At 39.8% G+C, this 26,125-nt stretch overlaps 1 protein-coding gene across 4 annotated transcripts in view; it reads left to right on the top strand.

The window, feature by feature from the left end:
• cd276 (CD276 molecule) overlaps positions 1-19,772 on the top strand; it is a 69,028-nt gene extending 49,256 nt beyond the window's left edge. For all 4 annotated transcript variants that reach the window (XM_039612447.1, XM_031746560.2, XM_031746562.2 and 1 more), the window contains 3 exons: positions 1,564-1,608; positions 8,766-8,804; positions 18,901-19,772. In XM_039612447.1, coding sequence (XP_039468381.1) covers positions 1,564-1,608; positions 8,766-8,788 — 68 coding nt within the window. In that variant the 3' untranslated portion in view covers positions 8,789-8,804; positions 18,901-19,772. The remainder of the gene's footprint in view (positions 1-1,563; positions 1,609-8,765; positions 8,805-18,900) is intronic.
• Positions 19,773-26,125: the final 6,353 nt, after the last annotated feature.

The following is a 26,125-nucleotide window of genomic DNA, read 5'->3' as shown; positions in this document are numbered from 1 at the left end:
TTATAAGAATAAGCCTCTGCTGCTTCTAGGGTCCAAGAATGAATTAATTAAGCCACTAATGAGTGTATTTATAGTACTATAGGTTTCTAACTGTGGCCTTTCTCTTTTGCTTATATGTGAATCATTCATGATGGCACAGCAGTATTTAAAGAAATTCAGAAGCACAGGGACAGATGGCAGGTTGAAGAGGAACATTAACATTCTACTAGCTTCAATGAACAGCAATCTCTGTCCCCTGACTCTTTCTACTTTTATGTGTTTTCGGCCAGCTTTTGCACTTAAGCCATAACCGCCCTCTTTGTTACCCCCACGCATTTGGAATACAGCCAGTAGGGGTATAAAATTGTAACATTCAGTGTCCAAGGGAGACAGTTTTCACCCCTTCTCTGTGGTTGGCCTCGTCTTCACCCTGACGTTAAGGTGGCTTTTAAACGGACCTTACCCTCCTATCAAAGTCTTGTCCCTCAAGGTATTTCCACTGCTTCCATTTTTTAGGACTGGTCAAACTTGGAGGTGCTGAATAAAGACATGAATTTAAACAGGCTCATGTGGTAACATTATGGATTATATTGCTTTTTCAGTTTAAAGTTGCTAAAACATGTCTGCTGATGGCACTAAACCCTTCCCAAAATCTTCAACTCAACTTTAAGCCAAAACCTGGTCCGACTAACGAAAATATGTGATAATATATGACACACGTGTCAATGAGTGTTATACGTTTCCAAATACATCATAACGCAGTGGAGGATAAACTGAGGAATATGGTGTGGGAAGACTTAGATACAGGCTGTTTGAATCTGGAAACTCAACACGTTCTGCTGCTGTAATAATACGGATTTTGCTTAATTTCCCTAGAGGATTATAGTCCCTGCTGTCAGAGTCCAGGAAAATCAGGCAAATGTGCTGGAATATAAACATCTGAATTGTGTTTCCTTGACATTTAGTTTTGTTCAACCAGCAGTTTAATCTCATGTATCACACGCTAAAGAGTGGATCTTGAGTCTGATTGCAGCGAGAATGGTGTCACAGAATGCATATCTGGTGCTCGGATGCTCTGTCCCAGGCTATTTTTAGCCTGTGTGTGTGTGTGTGTGTGTGTGTGTGTGTGTACACTTATGCCACATGTGTATAAAGTGTGACAGTCATCACTGGGCTCCCTAACTCCGTTGACAGTGGTTTTCAGAGAGCCCACAGCTAAAGCCTAATGTGATTACTGTCTTTGTGAGAGAGCTGGATAGGAGGTTAAGGGGTAGATATGACTCTTTGTGTGTGTGTGTGTGTGTGTGTGTGTGTGTGTGTGTGTGTGTGTGTGTGTGTGTGTGTGTGTGTGTGTGTGTGTGTGTGTGTGTGTGTGTGTGTGTGTGTGTGTGTGCGCGCGCGTGCATGTGATGTAGTGGGGGTACTATTGTTTGGAGCGTCATCGTCATATAGCTCTGTCATCACAGCGTGTCCTTTGAGCTGGGAAGGATCAGCTCACCACAGGCTTATGATGAAGTGACTACATTGTGTGCCTGCCTTTGTACTGTTGCTTCCACTGATAATGGCTCCTCTGTCTTCCCACAGCTGAAGAAGCCAAGGTGCTGGAAGAAGAAGAGGAGTCAAAGACAGGTCAGCCAAATACACACCTGGTCAAGTTTCAGCTTTTCAAATGGTCAGAGAAGAGATGTGGTTGAAAATAGCTTTTTTTTAAGCTTGACATCTTTTAGCTTGTATCACAATGTTAAATATGTTTAAATACTTGAAATGTAATCATGCATGCATACAGGAAAACACTGTCAGTACCAGGCAAGGTAACAAAAAAAAAGAAAGAATTAGTTCTGTATTAATTGGATTAGTCAACTCAGCCAAGCTGGTAAACAAGGCAATCAATTCTTTACAAATGCAACACTTTGGATAGCTGGTTTGATCTAGAAGTGTATGTTTTTCTGACATATGGGTTTCTTTACTTACAGTGCAGAGCTTTCAAGTTGCAAAAATATTAAATAATGCAAAAATCCCCCACAGTTTAGTCTAGCTTCTTTAACAAGAAGTGCAGGTGTCAGGTTTGTAGGGACTCAACAGAACAAGTAACTGAATGTTAAGTTTGTTTACTGAAGTGTGAGTGAGCGCTGATGAAGCATGAGTGCGTGTGAGAAACGAGACCAGCTCCAAGCATCAAATCCATTCAACACAGCAACCCGGTGGCATAACTCTTCCACTATGTGTGTACGTCTGTGTGTGTGTGTGTGTGTGTAAGTGTTTGAGGCAGGGAGAGGGAGACGGGCACACTAATTTAGTGATGCCAACAAGCTGTTTTACATTATACATTCCCCCCAAAGCTACAGCTATAAAAGTAAAATTTATCTTGTCTGTAAATTTAATGGTAACAAGTTCCACAAGTTTCAAGTTTCTCAAAATGCCAACAATAGTGCTGCCGTGTCCTGCATTTAAATTATCCTTTTTATCAAGGCAAATTGATTTTGCAATTGAATCCTGGCTGAAATGTGTTGGGCATATTGTTGTCACTTGAAGTAAGTTGCCTTGAATTTTATGATGTCTAGCAAAATAAATACACACTTCTAGCACTCTCCATGCCACTATTTCTTTAAATGTATCCAATGGGCCAATAGCCTAAAGACGTTTACTTATTATTTAGAATTTTTCATGGAATAGAAGCTGGTCAGAGTTGTACCATCTACACACACACTAGCAGTTCTTTTGGGTAGTACTACGGCAGAGAAAGATGCATGCTAATATGATAATAACATGCTTGCAATTGAAATGCTAATCAGCTTGCAAGCGGACGTGTCAAAAGAATAAAAAACATAAACTTCTTGCACTTGTTTAAATAAGCTGCTCTGAGGTCTTCTTTTCCAGTTGAACATTATCTTACGCTGCCATTTACCAAATACAAACAGTTACTGTTTACCACTATAGAATCACACACACACCTTACTTTCACAAGTCTAGAGAAAACATGCATTTGTGTGTTTTACGACTTTACCACATTGCGTCATAAAGCAAAAGATTACAAATGTAAAACAGCTGTATAGAAATTTGTTTGGTTGTTGGCTCATTTTCATTGGTAATTATTTCCTGTTGTCATCAGTCACCCAAGACAGGCTCATCAGTGTTGTTTCAAAGTGATTGCCAGATTAGCTGATGATCTGACTGAAATGTGAGAGTTTTCAGTCAGAATTTCTGCCCTCAAATCTTCACATAGATTGGCCTCAGCACTACTGCTGGTAGATATGTTGTTGGAGCTGAAGCCAGAAGTAGTCATGCATTTCTCTATTATTGTTTACAGTCCATCACAGGTGGCGCAGGCACTTCAGAGCACCCGTGTACTCTGAAACTCATGTCACATTCTTTAGCTGCGAACACCATCGACTCAGTTCACCTTTTACTGAAAATGTGAATAGTGTGTTCTTGCACAGCACTGACGCTAATATACTAAAAATGTCACAATGTAGCTGTGTGGATTGTAGTGTGGAGGTGGAGGACTCAAATGCAGAACAAGGCAGAATAGGAAGGTCAAGCTTTATCGAGGTTTATCAAAATTAGAAACATGACACAGAAAATCAAAACAAAGCCAAAAACTGAAGAGCTGGGAGGTACCAGGAAATACAAGGGATAAACGGCAGGACAACGCACACTAACGCAGGAATTATTTTACAAACTGGGTCGACACATACCACGAAGGCTGCGGTGTAGCGATAAAAGGAGTTTCCAGATACTACATAAATTAGCACAGATTTCCGGCAGAAGCCTAAATTAAGCTTACGGGTTACACAGAAGGATTAAACAGATGCTATGACATAGGACACGGGGAGGACTGAGTCCCTGTACTATAACGCAAGGTCAACAAATTCAGGGTATCTTTACATTATCCAAATGTACTTATGCTAACCGGGTGCAGTCTGGGTAAGCGGTCACGCGAAGCTAGCTATTAACTTGATTGACTCGATAATTCAACTTAATTATTTTATTGCTGAGTGGGCTCTCTATGTTACTGTTTATTTCTAAGATGACATCTGCACATTAGAGCGTTCAAACTTTAAACAGGATACATTTAAACATTAAAGATTACTATCCCTAAGTAAGGAAATGTGGAAATCACTTTAATTTAAATACAGATCAAAATAAAATGAATTTCGAACGGGGATTCTTGGTGTGTGTTCTGTGTTCTAGTAGGTGCAACTCCAGCAGTTTAAAAGAGATTTAGCAGCAGATTAACATAAAGTAGAACAGAATTTATACATTTTCTAAATCTTCAAATTGTATAAACTATTCCTGATATTCTCGAATGATGCTCATGAGGGAAATGCAAAAACATTAGATGCTTTTAAAAAAAAACTTTAGAAGTTTCTCCTTCTGCTCACCCCGCAGAGGTCCAAGGGATCTTCCAGGAATGGTGACGCTATTTTCTGGAGAACTGATAGGTCAGTAGGCGGTTACCATGGCAACATACCATGGTAACTAAAGGTCAGCATACTGGAATACCAATGAAAATAGGATTCAAAACGCAGGATCACAAAAAATAAAATTATTAACTATTAAGTAAAAACCTAAAACTTATAAAAAGATCAAATTAGAAATTCAAAACTTCAGACAATAGAAATTCTTATGAAAACTCAAATATATTAACTAACAATGCAGGACAGTAAGCACCAATCAAAACCAGAAACAGTGACAAAAATTAGACAATTAAAAAAAAGACGTGCATATTTGCAATGTAACACTGTGTGTCCACAGAATTTTTTCTTTTTTCTTTTTTTGCACTCACTGCTTTCCATACAAATCATGTTAAGTTCAGCACTGACAGCAGTGAACATCCAGAGCGGCACAAGAGTCATTTTCTACTATTTCTAGAGACCACTGTGACATGGTTGTTGCTGGGAAGACACTTTTTTTTTCTTTCCTCCTTGTGTTGAGGATCTTCACTGTCTTAGTTTAGCATATTAGCATGTTATGTTAATATTTGCTCATTAGCAGTAAATGTAAAGTACAGTTGAAGTTAGAGTCTCAGAAGTGGGAAGAAGTAGTGGCACAAACACTGTAAAACTTCAGACTTGTTTACATGTCGTGTTAATTAGTAAACTTTCGAGATGTACCATCACATTGAACCAGAGCTGCAGGTTTCTTCAGTATTTGTACTTGCCTTTTCTAGTGTGCAAGTGAACGGAAAAAAAATACTGTCATGTTTGCCTTTTTTTCCCTTGATTAGAGTGGTGTGATATTTTGCTTAGTATTAATATGACCTTCTGAGTTCAGAATTAATTTTGCCATTAGGAAGCAGAGCAAGTTTCTTCTGGCTGCCTAGCCTCAGTAACTACCCCTCACAGCCCTGAGCAGTTCTCCCTCAAGCGTTAATGTCATTAGAGTTATTCATTTGACTCCTTCTTTATTCTGATTGAATTATTTAGCCTTTCTGTGAACACCCAAGTCTAATACCATGTGATTTTAATAAGCTGAGAGGTGAAGGAGAGTCTTTGAGTGAAGAGGGACAATGGCTTTTATTCTCTACTGCCTCTCTCATGAATGTTTCAGAGATCTGTGCAGCCAGGAGCAGGGTCAGCCATCCCGCAACTAGCGAGACTTAATAGCTCAGCTTTAGCTAAAGGGCCTGAGTAAAGGATAGCAGAGCTGAGAGACTGTAGTATGCATGCATGTATTGCAGTGACAAGAGCACAACTTGAGGCCACCCTTGGTCTTACTCCTTCTCGTCATCGTCTGCACACCTGGTTGATCCAGGTGGACATTGTGGGCGGTGAGCTTGTGAAGTCAAGCTAATGGCTCTGTCTTCAGAGATAGCTCTCTAAGCAATCCAGACAGCCAGCTTTGTTTTGCCATCTGGCTCCAATTGCGCTGACAAAGGCAGAGGTTCTTGCATGAGACAAAGGAGCTGAAATGAGGCCCACTTTAATAAACCCAGGATGATGGGGAGCCACGTTTGTGTGTTATCTTAATGAGCTGTCCAAAGGAAAGCGCGCCTCCCCTTTCAAAGCCAGCCTGATTGGAACAATAACCAGCGATAACTAGAGACCTGGACGCATTCATTTGCAGTGGGATAGAATCCCTTTGTTGCCTTTACAGCAGAGGCAAATAATGTTTAACAAACAGTGGAGCTCAAATTCTGGATGTATTTCTAGGGGCTAAAGCCAGCAGCAACCTTTTCACACACAAACACACAGTCAGAAGCAAAGGAACACACCCACAGCACACAGATAGAAGCAGTGGTTTACACCAGTGCCCATTCACATGCAGATACGTGCAGTCCATACAGTTCTTGCTGCCTTCATCCCTTACCTCCGCTCTGAAATGTGTTCAGTAATCTGAGCATGATGTGCTATTTAGAGAAGGCCGCAGTCATGCAAGTACAACTCCTCCTGTCAGAAGCTGACTTCAGTTTGTGTGCACTACCCTGTCTCCATAAGCCTGGACTCTAAGGAGTCAGGCCTTAGCAACAAGGCCCTGAAAGAAAGTGGCAGTCAGTGACCCAGTTCTTTCACGGACAAAGAATCATTGGAAAATAACAATTTGACATACTCCTTTAAAAGGAAACAGAATTTGAAAAACGGTTTTATTGACCCCTTTTAACTGAGGCAAGGTTCTGTGAAGGTGTAAGGTTAGGGAATAGCAAGCCCTGTAAAGGTGATGACAGAGGGAAGTCCCACCATCTTTTCTCACTCACTCTTCTCTTAGCAACTTTGTGCCAAGACCACCACTGAAAGGAGAATGACAGTTACTGAACTCATGTTAAAGATTCAATCCCAGCACTTTGTCACCTTAGATATTGTGATAATTTGAAACAGCTGACTAAGGCTACAAGATGGTGACTCCAAACAGAAACAAGGACAGCCATGCTTTATGGATTACCTTAACGTCTTGTCTATTGAGTAAGCAAGTAGTTTTTAATCAATCTTAATTTGCAATGTAAAAAATTAGATAACCGCAACCAGTAATATTTTTTTGATTGGTTGTTTTTTGGGGCGGATAAAAAAAAAAATTAGGTGTTCTTATTTGTGTGGATTTTCTTACCCACATGGTTTGATGCTGTTCTGTTGAGCTGCTCTCTGTGATATTAACCGACCAGCAAACTTAGCAAGACACCAACAAGAGGTTTAGTGGAAGGCTAGTTGCAAGAAAATATTGATGTAAACAAAAATAAATATTTTAGGTGTTTTCTGAGATACGGGCTTTTCAGTGTTTTATGAGGAAGTAAAAGATCTGCTGGGCCTCACTAGTTTTGCCAGTTTGTGTATTGTGACACAATAATTGTGATGGTCTAAATTAATAAGCCCAAACCAGAACTGCATATTGCGGTGGGGTGGGGGGGGCCTTTGGAATTGACTTCTTGGACTACATGGCATTACAAGTCGAAGCCTTATTTAAAAGTTGCACACAGTTTCCTTATAACATAACCCACTTTGACAGACCTGCAGGCCGCTAACATACCATTTCACATTGCTGCAGTTCAGATTGAGAAGGCCTTGGAAGGTAGCCTCAGGCAGCTCTGCTTGACATGCCCTCCCTTTTCATTGGCACCAGAATCTCCACCACTGAGCTCTCCCAACGGTCACACATTACTGAGTAAAGATATGTAAATAGAACATTCATGTTGCCTTCATTATTAGATGTGGGTCACTGAATGTCTTCAAGAGCGCTAATTAAAAGAGCTCCCTGCACACCACTGCTTAGTAGTTGCGCACAATTATACAAGTGCTGCATTCATGTTCTTTGCTGTTTCAGCAACATACAGTAACCTACATGTTTACAGTTGTGTTTTCAGCAAGGGTAAACCCTGAGGCTGCTTTTCAGGGTTAAAGGCCAAGTAACACTGATTTGATGATAATGGGATTATAAACCTCACACCACATGAATCATGTAGTCATCATATCACATATAATCTTCTAATTATATACAAATGGTTGCTTTATTTCCTGTATGCTTCCTCATTATTTTATATATTCAGAAAAAATCAGCATTTACAGAAGTGAATTGCAGGTTGTTTGACTTTAGAAATTCATCAAGAATGCGTTGCACAACAAACAACTTCTGCAGTGTCTTAGAGGTTATCTGTTGGTCTGTAAGGAAAAGGCCACCTGAACATTGTCAGAAGAGTAAGAGAGAACAGCTCCTAAATCATTCGGAATAATGAGCGTTGTCACAGTTAATAAAAGCAGCCAAACTGCTCACTGTTGTGCATCACAAAAACAGATCCTTAGTTCCACGGCTTAGATAAATGTAACAGTACATGTAAGTATGTAAGTAAGAGTTTATGTTTTTGGTTTTTGTGAAAGAAAAAAACTGCTTTAGGAGTGACAGCAATCTTCTTCTTTTTTTTCTGGGCTGAATCCCCCTGTACAAGTGCCATTTACATCCTCCTGCCATACCCACCCACCTTATACCAATCCCTCTTCTGTCATGTAATCTGCGTTCTTCTGACAGCACAGCCAAGACCCAGTGGGAGAGTGCCTATCCATCTCACTACCCCAATCTGCCTCCCCTGTTTGGTTCCACATGAGCACTCAGCTGCTGTGACTAATTAAATAAAGCGCTGTGCCCTCTGCTTCCTGTTAGCCATGGCAAGGTTGGTGCACAAAGATGGAGCAGAGGGGTGCTACCAAAGAAGGGAACAGGATAACAACTACTAAGCCTATGATAATGCTTTGGTCTATAAGACAATGGACAAGAAAGTAACTAAAGTGACCACTGTACAGTTGTCATACAGTTGTTTCATATTTTGAGCAGAATTGTTAACTGTTTCCTTCTCTTACCTTCAGGAATGATATCACTGAAAAGCTAAGGTCGAGCGAATAAAGGTGAGTATATGTGTCTTTAAGTAGATCTGCTTTTTTATATGTTGCTCAGTTGTCGCACATTTTTTTTCTGTCCTTATCACAATTGTCTGGTAGTCTTACTCAGTAGTAATGCTCTGGAGGATACGGGTAAGTGCAGCTGTAATGAGGCTAGGATGCATTAATTCAGCAGAAAGTCTGAAATATGAGAAGTCTTGACATTTTGATTTTTGGAATCACAGGGTCACTGATTGATGTGATGAATTTATTTAATTTCATCTGCCATGCAGACAGATTTCCGGGATTCCTTAAAACCACAGTGAAAGTCTTAATAATGGTAAACAATTAAGCTGTGAGCTATGCAGGGTCTCTTCCTTTTTGATGTTGTCTGAAACATGTACTCAGTGTCATCCTTATAAAGCATTTAAACTGCTAGCTACACCCTGAACATAGCTATAACAGACTGCACTGATTTTTTTTTGAATCAGAACCTTGAGGTTAATAAGGCAATTTGAAAATGTTGATGCTTTCTTTATAGATATTTGGATAATCTAGAATGTAATGTGTTTAGAAGAGTGCACCCAGTGTTGCAGGATAAAAGAAGCTTCTTTTCTTACAAACCCAAACTAACCACATTTACTTTAATCAGCCTACAGTGGAAACTATGGTACCATCATGCTGGCTTTCTGGACATCCTTGTCACCATTAAAGATAGACTTGATTACTAGTCACTCTCTCTGTTTTTCAAGTGTTGGCACTTTGGCTGACACTTGTTGTCTTTTAAATGTGCTATACAAATAAAGCTGACTTGACTTGACTTGGGATTGGTAGATCTGACAGCATTAGTGTATTTACAAAAAATGAAGAATCAGTAAAAAGGCACAGGATTCATGATATACTAAGTACAGCAGGGCTCGTGAGAATATCATTCTTCACATTAGAAAATAGATTTCATCCATAATATGAAAATTAAAAGTCTAAAAATAAAGTGCAACAATTTATCCCCAGGTAGGAATATAAAAGAAAACATTTATAGCATAGAATAATAGACAATTGTCTTTCAATTTCTTAAAGCTTATATAAAAGAAATAAACTAGAAGTTTAATAAGTGATGCATAACCAAAGGCCACTATTTATGCAAGGAAGAGGAGAAAAGGCTTTCAGCACCATGGACAGCGACACTTTTACCCCCAAATGAATTCGGGGCAGATGGCTGAAGAACTGCATATCTTGGTATTGCTTTTTGAATGGGATTGCTTCCTTAATAGTGGTGATGTACCTGGCCAGTCTGAACTGTGATCTGTTGTGAATTAGTGAAAGACTCAGATATACCCCTCTGGAAAAGGCAAGAGAGTTGGTACACATAAAAACAGTGTAGTGAACTAGATTATTGAGGGGATTCTCCCTGGAGAGCATGTGGAGAATTGTTACATAACTGTCAAGGGAATATTGTGACCATACTGAGAGGAACCTCATCAGTACAGACTCATTATACAGAGTCACAAAGAAGTGGCCCAACAAGTAAACGGATAACACACAGAGTTCTCTGGCTGTCTGTATGATATCCATATTGTCTGGAATGCAGGAAACTGCCTTTTTTTCTGTATTGTTGATACACTCCCCTATGAGCACCTCCTAGCTGGGCTGTCCTCCCTGTTTTAGCTGCCATTCTCCAACCCAAAAGATGTTCTCTGGATATTTATACTTTTGGACTGAATCCATTCATGTTCTCTTTCCACCCTGAGGCAGCTGTTTGTCATCTGGGTATTATCACAAGGGCATTGTTCTTGTGTATCTTTTTCCTTAGTACTTGAATGCATTGCAGTGTTTGAATTGCTGGGATAATGTAAGCCTTCTCCCCCCGAACCCAGCACATGGCCAGGAAAGCCCAGAACCTTAGAGCTATTTTGGGAAAGCTGCAGTACTGTAACCAACAAAGGACAGAAGTTGTTATGAGGAAAAAAGATATTTTTGTCTTCAAAGCTTTCTTTTGTAAGCGAAAAGATATCTTTTCCCCTTTGGTTTGACATAGATCTTTTGATATTAGGTGCTGATATGTTGGGAGACATTTTAGAAGGTAGTCCATTAATTTTGATTTGACAAATACTGAAGTATTTTGTCACTGAGGTGCTGGAGAGATAAGAGTCTGTCTTTTGCCAGAAAATGAAACACAGCTTGTTTTATTTAGCCTTTCTGATACTTTTGCTGTTGTTGTTTTTTAAGAGTATTCCACAGTAAGTTTGCTATTATCTACGATTTAAGTTCTAATGCATTTAATTGTTATCCAGGTCTGTATGTGTGTACAGATTTGCATACATACAGACCTGGAGGTCCCTGTACAGATACAGTATGCACATAGACCTCGAGCAGTTGTATTAGCAATAAAGAGATCAGTATGAAAGGTTAACAACCCTGTCCTGAATTAAGTGTATATAATTGTTCAGTACAGACACACTGAAGTATGGGGTGAAAAACCAGCAGGCGTAGGGACAGGATGCAATATAATTTAAATATGCAGATAATGGCTAATTTTCAAACCATCTCCACAAGATGACATTCACAGTGTTGTACTCTGTTGTACTCATAAAAGTGTGACAAACAGTTGGCGGGATGTTTTCTAAGCTATCCCACCATCTGACAAGCGGTTCCAGTGGAGTTTGTTGGCTCGTTTACTTACTACTATCACACATTAGCAAAGTATAGATCACAATGTTCTTCGCTGGGCCTCTAACTCTTACTTTAATAACCAGCAGTTTGGTGTCGATTGTGTGAATACTTTTATTATAAAGCCGGACAGTTACAGCTTGTTTTTATTATACCCTGATTGGTCATTGCCATAAAGCAGCAGCAGCATGCAGAGTGAGTAGAAGATGATGGAAGGTGCAGAAAGTAATTTCCTGTAACTAGCCAAAATAAAGTCTGGCCAGAAGGAGTCAAAGAGAGGACATTTGTCATTACTGTAGCATCTACTGACTTTCATCAAGACTGTTATTGCAAGGTAATATCCTGCAAACCTCTAGACCTCCCCACTGCTGAATCATCCTGGATCAATTATTCTAATATTTGTGTGGCAGTTTTGCTATCGATTAATGCATTTATGCAGAGTGCAGCATATTCTATTTAATAAAGCGAGGCTCTGGATTTAATTAAGTTGTTTTCGAGTCAGGGGGCACTTTGTTTTCATAAACCTTTGCCTTACATGTGTTCATTTGTGACTTTTATTTATCAACTCAAACTTTTATTGTTTTATTTCTAGCAGCAATACACACAAACTGTGGAGGTAACTACTATCTGTAGAACACTCAATATTTTGTAGATTGTAAACACTGTAAATATAAGGTGCTGATCATTATGGAAAATTACAGTAGATGTGTTCTGTTAATAAAAGTTCAATTCTATATGTAGGATATTTTCAGCAATGAAAGGTGTCAGATACAATTGATGGGGAACAACAGTTCTTTCTTTAAAGTGAGAATTAAAAGAGAGGTTTTTTCATTTATTCCCCCAACAAGGAGCTCCTTAAAGTTATTAAACGTTTAACAAAATCTCCTTGTTGTCCACAGAACACCGTGAGTCCAATTTTTCATAATTATCATTTTAGTTTAAAATCCCCCTTTTGTATTTCTGCCTATGGAAAGATACTCGCTGAATAATGCTGCTCCCAGCAAAGCTTCGAGGAAAAAGTTGAACATCGATGCATTGTTCTTAGAGAGTTGGAGTTAATGTATCACATCGTACAATGGACTCGTCTGACATAAAAGAGCGAATATCTTAGAAGTAACGTTATCTAGAGAAACCTTAGAGCTTCCCAGGTGAAATTCTGCATTTCATTGCTTGCTCTCTCTGTTCATAATTTGAAATGATATTTAAAGTCTTTTATTCTTTGTGCATGTTAAGGGGGGATGAGCACTGGTACTGTGCAGAACCTTGGCCTAGCCAGAGATAGCTGCAAATGAGATGAGAATAAATATTCAAAGGGAGACATGAAGGGAATAAAGAAAACTCAGTGAAATAAGGAGCAGCACGGACGATCCCGGTCATCTACCTGAGGACTTTCGATGAATTCCAATGAGAGTGCAGATTACATTTTTTAAAGATAGGCCCTATAGGTGCAATTAGTGCTACATAATGGCCCTTTTGCAGCTCCTTCGGCAGAGTTGTGAAATATTGATTTAATTCACCCCTATATATTCACTTAAACTCTGCACTGTCATGCGAATAATACATCTCATTGTTGTATTTCTATGCTGTAGTAGCTCCAGCTTGGCTCTATCATGGATTTTTAACTACATACTGTGCTGCAAATAGGGAGTTCTTTTTCAAAGATATGAAAAGATGAAAAGGGGTGAGATGTGGTGAAATTTGAAAACAGAAAACTAGCCTGAGTGTATTTTAAAAGCTAGCTGCAGCCAGGTGTACTCTAGAAGATGCGATGTGAGTTCTCTGATGTTGTGTTTTTTGGAGCAAGGAGTAGTAAAGGGCAAGGGGAGCCAGAGAGGAGGTTCTTGAATTCCATGTTGTACGTGGCAGGTGAAGCCCAGCAGACACTGATCATGTCAGACAGGACACTTACATTGGACTCACTCCAGGGAGGTGTGGGGTATCTTGAAGTAGAGTTTGACTCACTATTCCAGTATCTCTGATCTCTGCATTATTTATGCTTTTGTCTCAGCCATTTATCAGCATTTTTATACCTCGCAGCCTCATTCTACAGTACATCTCCTGTGATGGAGTAGGTTGCAGCGATGATAGCCTCTGAGGGAAGCCAATAACTGAATATAGTAGCTCATATTGATATCAGAAAACTGTGGAATGGACAAGTGTGCTGCGTAGCAATCTCTGCATGCTGTTGAAAACCTTGGCAAACATCCATCCACATCAAAATAGTGCTGTAAAAAATAAGAAAAAATAAAAGACAAGAAGGAAAATGCTGTGCTGGCTTCGCTCTCTTACCTTTATATTAATTTTTAGGAGATGAAACTGGTAATGTGTGAGCTATGGTAGGAGTTGCACAGCAACTGAATCACTGATCAATGACAGCTAATGAACACGGCAGGAGTTCTGCTCTGTTTGCCACTCGACAGAGAGCTGCCTTCTCCAGAGAGTTACTTCTCTACTGTTTTTGCCAGGAAAGCACAGGAGCCTTCATTGAAACCAACTGCCTCTGGGCTCAATTAACTACCATAGATTACTCATAATGCAGATGAAAGACTGCGTACGGCAGCGTGTTGATGTTGGAAAAATGTGCAAACACAAAGTGGATGCATTCGTGGATGCAGACAAAATGGACACTGATTGTGAGATATGGGATCAATGCATGGATTATAAAAAAAGCCTCCACACAAATAGCAGCAACAATAACAACAAAGGTATTATGCTGTTAATGATAATAGACACTGTTGTGTGCACATGTTTGTATCTTGTGAGATTATTTTATCAGGCTCTGTGCACTACGGTAAGGACAGAATGACTAAAACTGAATTATAATAAGCTATAGCATCGCTTAATATTCCTCAACTGTCTTTTCACATTGAAAATGTTCAGTTCATATCAAGCAACAGTGGCCGGCACCTATTTTTTATACATAAATTAATCATCACATGTAAAAACTGGTATTTTTAATGGATCCCAGCGTATTGTTTATGATGCTGCTGGTTATCAAAGTGAATATGCTAAGCGCTAGAGAATTTACAGATGGCATAAACCTAAACACTGAACAAACCCCCCACTGTGAAGGGAATATGTTAACCATATTGCTCGGAGAGATGGCGAGATGACTTTCATGGATAGCTTTGAGAAGTGTGCACATTATTGTGAAACTACAGGAGAAATCGCATGATTAGACAGCGGAAGCTTAAACATGCACGTCCCGGCACGCTAACTGCTTCAATAATGCAGAAGAGTAGTTAATGAGATAAGAAGGACCATGATCAAATGCGAAGAGCAAGCTATTCAGAATCAAGTGCACAGAAGAGATGTTGTTGAAATGCACTTGTTAACACGGTTGTAAGAATGTTCTAGATTTTCTTTTCTTCTAATGGAACCATTAATTCTTTTACTATCGCATCCAGCATAGTAGTGCACGAGTAAATATTCAATCTGTCAGTCAGTTAGAAGTGATCATTTTGCTCTTATCCTCAGAAATGACCTGTGTGTTCAGACCATTGTTTATCACGTACAAGCTTTTTTATTGCTTGTTTTTTTAAGCAATTACCCGATTACCCGTGTCATTTCCATCCTTCCACTTAACAGTCTGTGACACCGCCAGCAAAACAGTGCAGGAACGCACTGGCGTATAAGTAATTGTGCATCAGGCAGCAATGGATTGTTGCTATAAAATGAGTACCAAACTATTTTTACACATCACAAAGCACTTTTATTCTACATTAATAAAAGTCATTAAAAGAGCCAAAAAGCTACCCGGAAACCTACTGAAATGTGAAATATGAATCTTCCATGAAAACATTTGGAATTGACCTTTATGCACAACTGTAATGGACTAAAGTGTGCAATGAAATGGGGCTGAATCTAAAATCTTTGACGTAAACATGTCACAGCCCTTAAGCTGTCTCTCAGCTCGCCTCAGTTCAGCTTGTAAGGTGACAGTCACCTTCATGCTGCATCAGGGAACAAATGAATCACAACACAGGTAAGTGATTCTTGGCATGTCATCCTGTATGACACTGAATACTCCTCCAAGTTAACATACTGAGAATACAAGTGGTTAGGGTAAATGATCGACTTGCCTGTTGAGGTAGCCAGCGTCCCAGTGTGCACCCAGAATAAACTAGGGCAGTTTCTTTTCCCCTTTTTGTACCTTTCTCCTGGTACTGAGTCACCTCACCTTTGGGGCTTACCACAGGAGTCTCTTCAAATGATCCTTTAGACTGAAGTGAAGAATCAAGATTAATGCACTTCCACGTCTTGCCCAGGCTCTGGGGGGAAAAGTCTTATAATTAACACCAGGGGGGCTGCAGACTGCTTTTGGAAAGAGGTTAAGGGGTGGGGTACCGCGACCATAGGAAAAAGAGCTGATAAAGGTGTAAGATTTTTAGAGTGTGATATATGTTGCTGCTTTGGAACAACAGTGTGGTAACAGAATGACCTGTCAGACACCTCACTCTGGCTTATTGTTATTGGGATAAAGTGGAAAAGCCCATAGCAAGAGCTGCTGCATTACCCCATCATTCATAGTGATCATTGTTATATGTTCTGATCTATTGAATTATCACTGCACGGGACCAGGACCCCCCTTCCCCTTAAATCCCAGCACAGGCCTGTGCCCACAACTCTTTTTAATACAGTTTCCAGTTAAGTAACTGTCTGCGCCGGTTTCCAGAGAATATGACACGTATGTAATCCTTTATCGCTTATTGTTTGCTTGACAAGAACCAGAGGAGAAGATTGATAGCATTCTTCCATTTGTAAGTATGAAGATATGGCAAGCTTGCTTCCCAGTTCTTCTAGAGCTCACTTTACAGCACTTATATTTAAAGTATGGGTTTTGTCCAGGTCTACCAAAGACAACATAAGGTGTTAATAGATGCTAGTAGGCAGATTCTGTTACTGCCACTTTTTCTTTCCGACCCTTTTTTTTTCTTATTTTCTTGTCCTATAAGGTGTTCTAATGTGGGACTTGCAGTATTTAGTAATTATTTTTAAATTAAGAATAGAAATTTTTATTGTTAATGGTGCTTCTTTTTAGTTCAGAAAGGGCCATGTAGCTTGCTTTATAAGTCCTTTATTCCTCCTGCTCCGTGCTCACCTCATCACACAACATTGCCCAGATACACTACTACAACTCATCTCCTTCCTCCTCATTGTACATATTGTATTTCTTTCATTCAAATGGTTTAAATCTCAGTCTCTGGGATGTGATCTCAGGGACAGTCAATGACAATGTATGTCATTCTAAAATAAATGGTGAAATCTGACTTAAGAGTTCTGCCTCAAGTAATGCTCATGTCACTGACTCTACGACTTATTTTTAACAGAAGGTGCTGCAAAAAAAAGAGAGGTAATAAAACACTTAACTTTTTTAGTACCTTATTTAGAGTCACATTCCTCATACTTTACTTGAAGGCAGTGCATTTACATGCATGGTTAAGCCTAATAATAACAGCCTTTTGTGGGTCTTCCCACACTGATGATAGTAACTGCTATTTAAATATATTTCACAGCATCCAATTTTTGTCCTGCCGTACCCCTGGCATCATCTTTGCATTATAAGCTTCTAGGGTATCTACTTAAAAAAAATGTAAATGTATTATTAAAGGCAGAGATGTCTAACCTAGCATAATTATTCATTCTTGTGCAAAGAAAGCGTCGTGATGTGTTTATTATCTGGTAACATCTTTTAAGTATCACCAAGGTTTAGCTGCTTCCTCATTATTCCAAATTCGTCTCCAAGGTTATTCTCAGTCGTTTCCTTCCACAGCGCTATGCCTGATCTTTGTCTTTGATAGATATTCCGATTGTTGTTGTGTTGCTTGTTATTGACTTGAAGTTTCATGTTATTCTTTTAGGGAGAAGTTACCAATGACAAAAATGAAATGGAGCTTATTTTACTGTAAATGAGGAACGAAATGGACACAGTGTGGATTTAATCAATCATTAGATTGAACCACTGTGCAGCTGTATCATTCAAGTGAATATCCTCCTGTAGCCCCAGTAAATCTGTGGTTCCTGTTGTAAATGAATCTGTCCATCGCCTTGTGTCACAGATTTTGGGTTGCAGGAGTGGTTTTGCCTTGCCAGGGCCCCTCTGGATTCTCAGACAGAAGCTGTTAATTAAACATTTAAAGTGGATCTTACTTTCTGATTACCGGTGGACAGCTTGTTATTTTGTAAGATTCTACATTAATGTGGTGTAGATGTTTATTCACTGAACGAAGGGTGCTTTTATTTCACCTCTGAGCTCTGGGCTCAACAGCTTTGATGACTTTGAAAAACACATCTTCAGAGAATGTGTATGTCAGACTCCAAGGGCAGATTTGAATCAGATGAAAAATTATCTGTTAAAAATCTGTTGTTCATTTGGTTGATGGATATGTTAGCAAGTCAGATTAAACTCTGACGGGGAGCAAATAAAACGGATCTTCTTGTGGCAAGTGTTGCAATTTGCAAAGATTCCTATCATTCATAATGACAGTCTCTATAACTGTATCAGTTTTTGCTCTGACATTTTGGATCTGTTAGCAATACCCTTAGGGCTTTCATTTAGGATTTATCCACATCACACCAGCTGTCATGTGTAAAATATAATAAAAGGATGATAATAAGCATTAATTAGGAGGTAGGAGCAGCTTGCTAACAGGACTATTTTTGTACTTCCTGTGATGAAATTTATAGTGAGGGCTTCAAACACCACAATACATCTGCTTATTGAGTGCACAGAGTCAAAGCTTTTCAAGTTATATTATATCTGAAACAAAAGTAGATTCATGACGGGTTTAGACAGCCAAAGTATTAGAGGTACAGAGAGCACACAAGTCAGATTATTAGACCCTTTCAGAGTACATTCATCTTAGCAGGAACCATAAATGAAAATATCTGTCTTCAGTATGTTTATTTAGGAGTCCAGCAGATGTGGTTAAATTGACTATTGGATCTAAAAACTGAACCTCTAAGCGTGTAGGCAACTATACTGCCTTTAAAAGCTTCAAGTAGAAGAGCGTCATGTGTGACATAATTAAATTCCTTCCAAGTTAATTCATACTGTTTAATGATGCAGGGAGAACAATTTATTTCGCTGCGCTAGCAGTGGGATGGTCCACAGGGGCCACGAGTAAGGGGAAGTTCAGGAAGACACAGAGAGGAGGATTGAGAGAGACTTGTCGGTTGTAACAGTGTTGAAAAGACTAATTCTTACTGGTGTAACTGTTTATTTAATAATGTGAAATCCACTTGGGTTCTTTTGACTCTTTCTTTGCAATTTTTAAGTTATTACTACCACTAATAATAATAATGACAATAGTGCTTTGAAAATTGTTATTTACTTGGTGTGAAGCTGACTCATCACTGTTTGCATTAGGTTTTTAGTTTCTGTGTTCTGCTGTGATCGTCACCTTTTCCACACTGAGCAGGCGGATGCTGATTTTCTTTTTGTGCCTTTTTTCAGGAGTCAGGGCCAGATGGGGGGGAGGAGATGAGTCTGGCGGGTGATCCCACTCCACCTATCCATCAACCTGGAGACTATTTCCAGCATCCCCTACAGAATGTCAAAGCCTCGCTGAGCAGAAGACGAGTCCATCATCTTCTTTCGAAGACTTTCCCTCGAGTTTCCATCAAAACACATAAACACATCATGTGCCATTATTTTCTATTGCCCGTCCTCCCTTTCTGTCGACGGAGGGCCACGTGAGTGAGTGAATGCAGTTGAGTGGGTTGTGTTCTATGCAAAAGAGAAGCTCTATTTGAAAACTACAGGATGTGACAGGATCCTTTCTCTGTCGCTGAGATCACTCTGTATGGGTAGTGATGGGGCATGTGCCAGAGATCTCCTGTCTAATAGGAAGTGAGACACTTAAAGAGATGACCCTGCCTCAGTTGCTATCACTGTCTCTTGGCCAGGGAGAGAGCTTGGCTCTCCCATTACTCCTGCACTTGCTAATTAGCGTCTGTCACTGGAGTAACTTGTACCTGTCAGTGTGTGCCGCTCTCCTATGTTCAGTAAGTTGAGGGAATTGAAATTGAATGCCAGCTAAGCTCCAACAAACTGCAAATGGTGCATGGGATACACCCCGATTTCCTCACTGACCTGACTGCCTTGTATGTAAGAAATTGTTTTTAATGAAGTCAGACTATCACAGCTAGCTTCTACAGCTGGTGTTATCTCGCCCAGGCCAGGGGTTGTGCAGGTTGTTTTACTGCAGTTTTTTTTTAAGTACTTAAGTAGATTCCTGTGCAGTACAGGTATGTCCATGTATGAATGTCAAAGCCATTTGTGTTTGATAACCGAATGCCTATTTACATTAAAGAGACAAGGTGAAACTGGCTGGTCATTGGTAATTATTGGTCCAGTTCCCAGGGCCACTGTGTGTTCGTTCAGGCAGAACAAGGTTGCGTTTTTTACAGACATTTCTTCTCTTCACCCACAGGATTAGCCACGCTGTTCAAATTCGTCCTTCCACTTTTCTATTAGTTGATATATCTGCCGACCTCCCTATTCTACATAATGAGTAAAACATGAATTATGGTCAAAGTAACACAAATATTTCATTTACATGCAGATCAACACTGACATGTTGAATTGTTCCCAGTTAGACGCAGTCCTATTTTGGGCCTAATCCCTCTCTGTTTGCAGATGCTCAGTCATCCCAAACATTTTACTTGTTTTGAATAATGGATTTTCTCTGTGATTGTTTGTTGCTGTCATATATAAAATAGCTACCTTGTATCAAGTCTGACTTGTAGAAGTGTTGCAGAAATACCTTCCCAGCACACCTAACCATACTGATACCCATACGGCATTCACAGGAACATGCGCACACACACTGTGTCCTTTGCTTAAGCTGGCTGAGACTGTTGACCAAACCCCAGGTTGTGCCCAAATGCGCAGATCTCTCTGTACAGTAGCCCTTGACCTTGCTGTGTGTCCTCATGGCCCAGACACCCGCCTGAAATTAAATTACAGATTAGTGGCTCCAGGCCCAAAGAGGGGTTTATTTGGTTGGCCCTTCAGTGAAGCGCTCATTTTCTCATTCACAAACTGGAAAAGATGTCGTGGGGTTTAAGGGAGAAAATTCCAGTCTTGAAGATATTTTCTTTTTTGTGACAGCGAGTGTTGCAGCCAGTGGTCACATAAAATTGAATTGTCTGCAAAGATTTCCAAATCTTACATTATAGGAGGAAGTGACAGAAGCTCAGCTGAACTCTGATGAAGCGTCGTCTCAGTAGGTTATAGTTACTTTTTGACCGTCCTGAAGAGGATTTTAAAAATATAATAGTTCTTTTAGGGAAAACAAGAATGTATGAATGTATTTATTTTATTAGAAAACCACCTCATCTGGCTAAATTAGATGACCGAGGCTCTATATTATCTTTACTTACACAAAACTGATTTTTGTTGCCCATCTTCTACTACTTCTAGTACTGTTGCAGTAGTGCTAATGCTTATTACAAAAAGATGATAAACCAATGATGCATCACATAAAAATTTAGACCTGTTTGAACTCTTTTTCAATCTAAAGCCAAACTGTGAGACCCAAATCTCTTCTGGTGCATAGACTCATGAATATGACCAATAATAATAATATGGAACCTTTGTATAGTAAGTAGTATCTGTGATTTCAAGCAAAACATCCCTGCTCGTGCCAGCTTCTCATTTGGCAGTGCAATCCAGTTGGCATACTCAGTCATTTAAAAATTCATTGTACTTGTTTTTTCCTTTGAAATATAATCTTTTTTTAAGAGTTGAACGCTCCCTTTCATCTGTGGTGATGATTACATGTTACAGTTACCATGCTTGGAATACATCAGAGGTGACACGAGTGTTTATAAAGTCACTCAAACACGAAATGAGGCACACTGATTTGAGACAAATTCAGCATACTTTTAGATGACCTAACAATTGCAGGTATTCCACGTTTCTACTTTGTCAATCTGCAAAGGTATAGGAGAAACAGCTGAAGTTCTAGTACATAAGGTTTAAATAGTTGTGACACAGGCGCACTTCACACTCTGTATATACTTGTATGTTGGCTGTTTTTCAAGTCAAAAAGGGAAAAAAAAAAAACTTCACAATGAAAATTCAGTGAAAAATGTAAAAATGTTGCTGTCAGTGCAGACAAGATGAAACAGTAACTTATTTAAAATAGTATCTATTTTTCAAAAAGCTTTCCCTCTTTTACTTTCCAGAGCACAGCGTGCCTCAGATTGTGGTCCAACCCCACAATATATTTATGTAAGCACTTCTGCTACTCAGCATTTAACTTAATTTGAACATGAGGTTCTAGGAAAGTAGTCATTTAAATGGGGACAGCTGTGCTCTTTAAATTTTAGTACATGGTAAATGCTCTTTAGGAAATGTACTTTCTATCCCTTTTGTTTAACAGATTCTTCTGTGTAAGCATCCTTTCATTACAACATGAATAATTTCTGTCACATCTATTAAAAGTAATGAGTCTAATAGGAAGAGGCAAATGGCAAATTCACCCTTTCATACTTACTGGTGATTTGTATTCTGTTTGTGATGAAACACCTGAGGCCAGTGACTCCCAGTCCAAGTACTCTGGATCTAGAGTTCGGCTGGTTTCAGTCTAATCATGGACTGATTCACACCAGGGACTGCAAGTGACTGCAATTAAGTTGGCTGTAGTAAAGAAAACCAGCTCCGCAACCAGGATTGAAGACCGCTGTTTAATTGGTTTATTCATGGAACCATGGGACAGGCCACTTCATCACAAGTTATCAAGATGCATGTAAATAATTTGTGCTCTAGCCATCGGTTAGCTACCCAGAATTTAAGCATAGCGTGTAAACGCCTACTAAGAATTCAGCTCACTGCGAGCTTCCTTGCATCATTTTTACGATCTGCTTGGTTTGTTCACCACTTAAGAAGAAAACACTGCCAGCATTTTACACTGTGTTTTATTTCTCCTGAGGAGGTTCAGCAGTGCATTCTGTATGCAGAGGTTGGAGCAAAACATTAAACAGGCAACTGCTGTGGTGTTTTACCAATATGCACTCTTGCAAGCTAAGACCAGCACTTCAGGAACAAAGCTGCTAATGGCTGTGATGTTTGATGAATTTTTGAGACGGCATTCAAACCATCAGCCTCCATCAAAATCCACAAAAGCAGGCTTAGTATTGTGTCAACTTCTATTAAAAGACGCTTTGTTTTCATGTTAAATAGTAATCGAAATCCAATACATTGCACAACCAGACCAGACCTAGAAAGTACTTGAAATTAACCTGAGCATAATGCATAATATATAATGTGTAGTGTAAGTGTAATGTTCTGTCAAAAGGCTTAACATGTTACTGCAGCTTTAAAAACTGGTACAACAGATAGGTTATTTAATTAATAACATGAATGGATTTTAGAGAATTTAAATGTAAAGTACTGACATTTTTATTATATTAGTCAGTATCCTGTGTACACAAACCCAGCTGAACCATCTTGTTAGATATTTGTTAAAAAAAAAAACCTCTTCAGGTCATGGTTTGTGTTGTGAATTTTCAGGGATGCATACCCATGCAAGCTGCGTCCTCAAGGACAAAAGGGTTTTGAGTTGAGGTTTTGAGGTTAGATCAAAATTCCTTGAAAGGATCATGACGTGAAAGAGGAAGATGAAACAAACAAACAAACAAAAATTACTTGAAAGTACCTGAATTCATAACACTCCTCCATGAATGACAAGCAACCTTACTGGGCATGAAATGCCGGTGCAAGGATTTAATAGAGTCAGAAAATCAAGGTTTTCTATTTGGGGGGGGGGCAGACAAGCCAAGCTACAATGAAGGAGAAAAAAAAGACAGCTTAGGTTGTTAGAAGTAAAGCCTTATTCCGAATTTTTCAAGAATACCAGCTGTGAATATGTACTGTAAAATCTTTGAAGGGATTTTTACACAGCTTTTCATAGTTTTCATAGCTTTACTGTTCAAAATATGACTAATATTTACAGAAAGGAATAAAATCAGGGATTTATACAGCACTTATTGTGTTCATTGTACCAGGCATCTGTGGTAAGATTGAAATGAGCCTGAAGGCAAAGCTCTTGATTTAACTTGGATAGAAAATAAATTTGAAGATTCAAGACCAAAAGAAAGAAAAGGTATAAGGGGGATAGGCTGAGGATATCGGATTTGAGTTGCACCACTGGGCTTTTGTTTTAAAATGAGCCAATTGAGGCCTCCAGTCAGAGGCCTCTACTGAATTCTTCCCTGTGGAGTCATCCTCAGGATATCCAGCTGGGAGGAAACCCACCTGGGCAGACCAAGAGCATGTTAACCTGGGATCGTCTTTGGATCTCCCTAGGTTCTGGAGTACGTGGCTGAGGATAAACACCACTTTACTACTAGAAGTAGATAAGCAGTAAAAATGGATGAATCGATGAAGCCACACTCTCAAGCCTTTGTGTTATCCTCTGTTGTCAGAATTGTGTTATTGGCTGTGGATGTACACTGCTCAAAAATAAATAAATAAAGGAATACTTTTGGCGTTAATAAAATTAACAACATGTGCACTAGAGGGGCAACAACGAGAAAACCCCCAAAACAGAAATGGTTTTACAGGTGAAGGCCACTGGCAGTTTTTCCCTACTTCTCTGACTGACCTCCAGGATGGCACATTAATATGTGCTGGTGCCAGAAGGTTTGCTGTGTCTCCCAGCAAAGTCACAAGATCATGGAGAAGATTCCAAAAGACTGGCAGTTACTCTTGGAGAGCTGGAGAGCTGGCCATAAAAGGTCCCTAACCGTCAGTTGGACCAGTATCTGCTCCTTTGTGCAAGGAGGACCAGGACGAGCACTGCAAGGATCCTACAAATGGCCTCCAGCATGTCACTGGCATATCTCTGACCAAATAATCAGAAACCTCATTAGGGTGGCCTCATTAGGGCCAGTTGCCCAGTACTGTGGAGCCTAACTGGCTTTTGACATAGAATACCAGAATTGGCAGGTCCACCACTAGAGACCTGTGCTTTTCAAAGATGAGAGCAGGTTCACCCTGAGCCTTTGTGACAGACGTGAAAGGGTCTGGAGAAGCTGTGGAGAATGCATGAACAGGTTAGTGGTGGATCAACGATGATGTGGGAGGCATACCCACACCATCGCTGATTCACATGCAAAGACATCTACAAGCTAGCCAATTCAATCCTGACCTTCATTAGGTATCAGGATGAAATCACTGGACCCACTGTCAGACCCTATACTGGAGCAGTGGGTCCTGGGTTCCCCCTTGTGCACAATATGCAGGCAGTTCCTAGAGCAGGGGTCCCCAACTCCAGGCCGTGAGGGCCGGTGTCCTGCAGGTTTTAGATCTCACCCTGGGTCCACACACCTGAATCAAATGATTAGTTCATTACCAGGCCTCTGGAGAACTGCAAGACATGTTAAGGAGGTAATTTAGTCATTTGAATCAGCTGTGTTGGATCAAGGACAAATCTAAAAACTGCAGGACACCGGCCCTCAAGGCCTGGAGTTGGGGACCCCTGTCCTAGAGGATGAAGGAAGTGATCTTGTTGACCGGTCCCCAGACTTGCCTGACCTAAATCCAGTAGAACACCTCTAAGACATTATGTTCATCTGACACCATCAGGTTGCACCTGAGACTGTGCAGGAGCACAGTCATGCCCTGTTCTAGATCTGGGAGGAGATCCCCAGGACACTATCCATCGTCTCATTAGGAGCATGCTCCAACGCTGTCAAGCACGCATGCAAGCAAGTGGGTGTTATAGAAACTGAGCACTATTTTGCCTAGCCTGACATATCTTTTTTTTCACTTGGATTTTACAGTTGCTTTTGAATTCAGCCCTGTGTAGGTTGGTAATTTTCATTTCCATGGTTCCTAAAACAAACAAAAGTGTTTTTTGAATTTGAATTTGAATTTTGAATTGAACATTCCCCAGTCCATATCAGTATATATCCAGTATGGTCCCCCACTCGCACTGACATCTCAAAGTGTCTAAAGAGTTCCTTTTATTTATTTATTTTGAGCAGTGTATTTTTCCCTGCTGTGATGTAGTGTATGTTAATCTTTTGCTCAGTTATTTCCATAACATGGCTCTTGACAAGCTAATTGTCTTTATTAATGACATGACAGATATTTTTGTAAGGAGCTTTGCAGTATCAAACATGAGATTACTTTGAACAAGCAAACATACAAAGTTGCAAACGTGACAGCAGAGATCATTTTTGTGATTTTTATTTTTTCACGTAATCAACAACAGTGAAAAGTCTAATACCGGACATGATGGTGAGTTTTGATGTTTTTGCTCTTCCAAAAAGCATTGTGTACCCCATTTTCTCAATGCAATTAATAGTATTTGACTGAACCTCTACTTCCCTGAAACACACTTTCACATCCAAGTTATTTTTTGTTGAGGTAAATACTTAGACAGGTCAGCGTACAGACACATTTAACAGGTGCAAACTGCACCTGACCATATTTCATGTTTGGTACTTGTTTGGTTGAAATCTTGGCCACTGAATCTGGAAGCCACCCAACCTTTGGATCCTCCAAAACAGAATGAAATGGCTAAATCCCCCCTGCTAACTGAACTCGACATGCCAGTTCATCAAAATGCTGTCATTTGCCAAACGAATGTGTGAGTCAGGGAAACATGCTGTCTACACCAACATGAATGTGCCTTTTTTCCCCACTCACTGTGATTTCAGCAAGC

Source organism: Oreochromis aureus, linkage group 1 (genome assembly GCF_013358895.1).
Source record: "Oreochromis aureus strain Israel breed Guangdong linkage group 1, ZZ_aureus, whole genome shotgun sequence".
In the NCBI taxonomy this organism is placed as follows: Eukaryota; Metazoa; Chordata; class Actinopteri; order Cichliformes; family Cichlidae; genus Oreochromis; species Oreochromis aureus.
Note: the sequence above shows the minus strand (reverse complement) of the source record. Positions and strands in the feature narration are given on the sequence as shown.